Here is a 5008-nt window from a genome sequence, read left to right on the forward strand (position 1 = left end):
GATTTTTCCGCTACTCATGCCAGCCATACAAATTCAGACGGTCTGTCAGATCATCGGAACGTATGTGGCGAAAAAAGCTCGAGACCGCAGTATATCTCAGACGGTCTGATTGACCTGGGTCTGAGAGTCTGAGCCTGATTGGCTAGCATAAGAAAAAAAGACTACAGAATCAGATCAAAAACAATATGATTTTGCTTTTCTAATAAGATCTACTAAATTTTATTACAGTTTATTCATTTCTTCTACAAAATAAGGTTTACAAAATATTATGGTCAAACAAACTAGGTAGGGGAGGTAGATATAAATGGGTAGCTCACCCTAAAAGAAAATTTAGCTAAAAATACAAAGGAAAGAATCATAATGAACAATTAAAAAGGGGGATTTAGCTAAAAAAAAGATAATTTAAGTAGCTATAACAATATTATTAAGCGTAAGTATAATACCTAGAACACAAAAAGAAAATTAAACAGTAAATGAGGGATGGATTGAATATAATTTTGTGACAAAGATCAATATTCATCAATCCAGAAATACCTAGTGACAGATTGAAACGGTTTTATTTCTTTTTCTTGCTTACACAAGTCTTGTTTATCCAGCTTCGACTGTAATTGTTCCAATAACAGGTATTCCTTGGTTCGGCGTATTCCAGGCGTTCTTAGACCACGGCATTCCCGGCGTTCTTAAACCACAGTGATGGTCGGATCCCAAGTGAAGTACCCAAACAGCTCATACTTGCCCGAAGCCCGCGAGTACTCAAACATGGCAAACCTCACCAGATAGGAGACGGTTCCTTTCGCTCTAATATTAACCTGTAATTAAAAATGAATAATGAAGACAATGGAAGTGATTCGACTGCCAGCCTTAGTTAGCTTGGGTTGGTTTAGTGCGTTCTGTACTGTAAGTGCTAGTCGCAGGTGCTCTAGCCCGATCCCCGCCCGGGGCGGATTTTATCCTGATGCGATAATGTTCGTTCTCGGAACGTCTGTGCTTTGCTCCTATCTTGTCTTCGCTTCTCTCTTCGGATTTCGGGACGATAAGGACCATAGCACTTACAGTTCCCTCTGTCAAACTCTTTAAAAAAAAAGATGATTCGACTCATCAACAGATTAATAATTTGGTGAGCTTTCGAGAATACTTCAGATCTCATCTCATCAGACCAAAAATTACGCGAGAGAGGTGCAAAAATAGGGTGCAGAGGTGCGAAAAAATACTCTGCAAGCGCTGGAGGTGATGGAAATGATGAGACTAGGTATGCGGTTTATATAAATTCATATAGTAGTGTACCATTATTCGCCCCACCTAAAAAACGTACCATTTATTGGCCCACCTGTACCATACGCCACATAAGTCTGAACTGGACGAACTTTTTCAAGATCCAATTTCATCAAAAGAAAGGGCTTAAAGGCTGCTATCGAACCAGTTCTATTCAAAAATTGTAGTCATAAAAACAAAAATTAGAAAAATAAATGTGGGCAGGTGGGCCAATAAATGGTACGTTTTTTAGGTGGTCGAATAAATGGTACACTTACCTGTATGCAAACAGTGTTCCCTAAATCGGTTTTAAAGTTAATGGAATTCTTTTCTTGATTAATATGAAAGGCTTCAAAGGTTTTTCTTTTCTTACCTGTAATCTTAAACGCCTTGTATTCCGAAGTAGCTGTGACCTTAATGTCGCTTTCCTTCGGATAGACGATGCTACTCGTGTAGAGATCTCTCGCGATTTGGCCTACCAATGGGGAGGAGTGTTTCACGTCGTAAATAATAATGGAGTGATCAATATTGTTGGATTCCGAAGTACCACTCCACTTAATAGTATCACCGACGATCGCCTTGATATTCAGATCCGCAGTCGCCTGTCCGGAGTTGACGTTACTCTTGGTCGTGATCATGAACGCGTACTCTCGGCCGATGTGGGTAGGCAGGTCCGGGTTTTTACTGCGGGGCAGCTTTTCGTACACTTCTTTCAACTGGTCCGTGTCAATGACGGTAAGTACCTCAATGATGCGGGTAGCCCCGTATTGGATTACCGGTTCGGGCAGAGTGGAGTTTTCGTCGCAGGTGGCGCTGGAGAGCAGGGCCAGAAGGGAGACGAGGATGATGGATTTCATTGCGCTAGTGGTCGCTTTTGTACTGGTTATCGGCTTAGCACTAGTTGTCGGCGATATGACCGGAGCAAACACTGACTTGAAAGTGAAGAGAGGATGTGATAAAGTTAGGTTTTTATAGCACGGGATAACAATGAGTTTGTGGTGGGGGGGAAAGGAGCCTGTAAGTGGAATAGACATTAGACATTCCCTCTATTCTTTACATAATATAGCGGTCTGTTAGAATACAATCTAGTTTGGAAATGACCTTCAAGAATTCTCTTTTTACATTCCAGTTCGAAATTATCACATTTCTTTTTGTTTGTTCCTTTTTACTTTCCTTATCTTATAGGAAGGAAAGTAATGTAATCGGGTCAATTTTTCGATGGTCAGTTTTTAATGTCAAAACACGTTTTGAGGTCCCTAGAACCAAAATCCAAATTCAGCAATTGGTCCGTGTCTCCTGTCTGTAAACAAAATATCTCGAGAACGGTAAGAGCTAGAGACTTGAAATTTGGTATGTATCTTTCAAATGTGACAAGAATGCGACACACAAAATATCTCGAAAACGGTAAGAGCTAGAGAGTTGAAATTTGGTATGTAGCTGTCAAATGTGACAAGGATGCGACACGAAACTTTTGGTTAATACCGGTGCAACGGTTGGTGGCATTTTACCGTTTTTTGGCGGTTTTCGGTGTAATTTACAAAATCTCAGGAACGGTATAAGCTAGAGACTTGAAATTTGGTATGTAGTTCACAAATGTGACAAGGATGCAACTCAAAACGTTTGGTTGAGATGGTCGGTATTTTGTGGACAGATTTCGACCCAAATGTGACAAGGATGCGACACGAAACTTTTGGTTGAGATGGTTGCTGCGCTTGGCGGTATTTTGACCGCTTTTGGACAGATTTCGACCGTCTTTGACTCAAAACATTTGGTTGAGATGGTTGCTGCGCTTGGCGGTATTTTGACCGCTTTTGGACAGATTTCGACCGTTTTTTGGCGGCGCTATAGCGACAAAACGGTTAGAGATATTGTAAAAGTTAGGGTAAAAGAACACTCAAATAAGCACCATTCAATAGGATGAGGAAAGTCGTGTGATATTCACACCAGATTTTTCAGATAAGATCTCTTTAGGGATGAGTTCTTTATTTTTCGGCAAAGTCACATCTAAGAATAAAATAAAAACTTTTTGAGAGTTTTGAGACCAAATGAATAAAAAATGATCCTCTTCTTTCAAGCAGAATGCAGGATGGCGTTACCACAGGGATAACCGAGACCATTTTGACTGTACCTACCTCCTGTGACTGATATGTAGGTACTTTAGCCGTTCTTAGAACATCACACTCACAATGAGACCGTCTCACAGACCTATCTAGGTGTTTGACGGTGAGGTGTGGCGGAAACCCAGGAAAAAAAGGGCCATTCCTACTTAAAATATGAATAACTAGCTGAATTTCGTCGCTTCGCTCCGGAATCCCGGCTAGTTCATCCCGAGGCATGGCCAAACTTGTAGAAAAGGCATGGCCGAACTTGTAGAAAATAATAAAAAATACGGTCGGGCTGCGCGCTCCCTATTAGCTGCATAGGTTGTCAAACTAGAAACACAAACGAAACTCAAAATGTTGGTCGAGAGCGGAACATTTCTCTCCCGCAGTCTCTGCACTCTGTGTATTTCTTATGGAGATTTTAGCGATCAAAAATTGATCATATCTCAGGATCGGTTTAGATTTTCCCAAAATTCTTTCTTATTGCACACCTAGACCATAAAAGGAATATCCCTACCAAATTTCAGCTTTCTAGGTGTTGTGGTTATCGAGATAGAGCGATCAGTGTGTGAACTATGAAATGTGAAATGTGAACTGTGAAATGTGAATGAGTGAATGGATCTCGTTCTTATAATAGTCCTATTTGGACAGGATACACAAAATATATTCTAGTCTACATTTTGGAGAGGGCCTTACTTGGTTTCACACCGATCCCCCGTGGTGATATGATTGCACAAGCACACATTATTGGAAGCACATGTCCCGCCATTCTGACATGGGGGAGTACAGGTGAGTGTTGGACACTGCACTGAACTGGCGTTCGCTGAACTGCAGGATTCATTATTGCAGCTCTCTGAAGTACAGTTCACTGGAACAGAGGAAAATATTTAATTCCCGCCACCCATCAGACCGTCCGACAGACCACGGTCTGTCAGACCGCCGCGCGCCGGAATGTGTGTGGCAGAAAAAGCTTCAGGCCCAGATCTCTCAGACGGTCTGACAGACCTAGGTCTCCAGATTTTTCGGCCACACACGTTCCGGCTGTCTGGGAGACGCTTTTGAGTAGATACACATTATGTCAAAGGTACACATAGGTACTCAATAATATAGGTCTGTACTGTAAGTAAGTTCGAAAATAGAAAATGGGCTCTAATGTCACTCGATCACTCCTTTTTCGCTGTCAGCCTAGTTAGCTAAATAGATAAGGTTCTCGGAATGACTGGCGTTCTACTACTTCGCTTTCGGGGCAATAAGAATAACAAGACAAGACTAGATCTGAGATTCTGGTGTTAAGTGTGATGAGTTTATGACTCACATGTTTCACAGTTTGGTCCTGAAGTTCCCACAGGACAAGAGCAATGATTAGGTGAACTGCAGATACCTCCATGCTGACATGGAGGTTCACAAACGGCTGAAACAAAATTAAGAAATATGTATGTAGGAATGAGGCCAGCGAACCAAAGTTTCTAACTTTTTGATTAAAAATAAGGTTCGCCACAACTTAGTTCTACTCTTTACAATATACAATATTGAACCCTAGACTTTCGGTGTGTAAGCCTAGTATGAGACCCACTCGACCACGGAGGTTAGGTACTTAATTAGGATGTATTATTGCATCTTTTTTACATTTTTTTTTTTTTTTTTTTTTATTTTTT

General features: G+C 41.1%; 1 protein-coding gene across 1 annotated transcript in view; it reads right to left on the reverse strand.

The window, feature by feature from the left end:
- Nucleotides 1-217: 217 nt before the first annotated feature.
- LOC103520974 overlaps nucleotides 218-5008 on the reverse strand; it is an 11900-nt gene continuing 7109 nt past the window's right edge. Inside the window, exons 2-3 of the mRNA XM_008486075.3 lie at nucleotides 1624-1928; nucleotides 218-807 (exon numbers count right to left, since the gene is read on the reverse strand). Coding sequence (XP_008484297.1) covers nucleotides 681-807; nucleotides 1624-1928 — 432 coding nt within the window. The 3' untranslated portion in view covers nucleotides 218-680. The remainder of the gene's footprint in view (nucleotides 808-1623; nucleotides 1929-5008) is intronic.

Source organism: Diaphorina citri, unplaced genomic scaffold (assembly GCF_000475195.1).
Source record: "Diaphorina citri unplaced genomic scaffold, Diaci psyllid genome assembly version 1.1 scaffold4339, whole genome shotgun sequence".
NCBI classification, from domain to species: Eukaryota; Metazoa; Arthropoda; class Insecta; order Hemiptera; family Psyllidae; genus Diaphorina; species Diaphorina citri.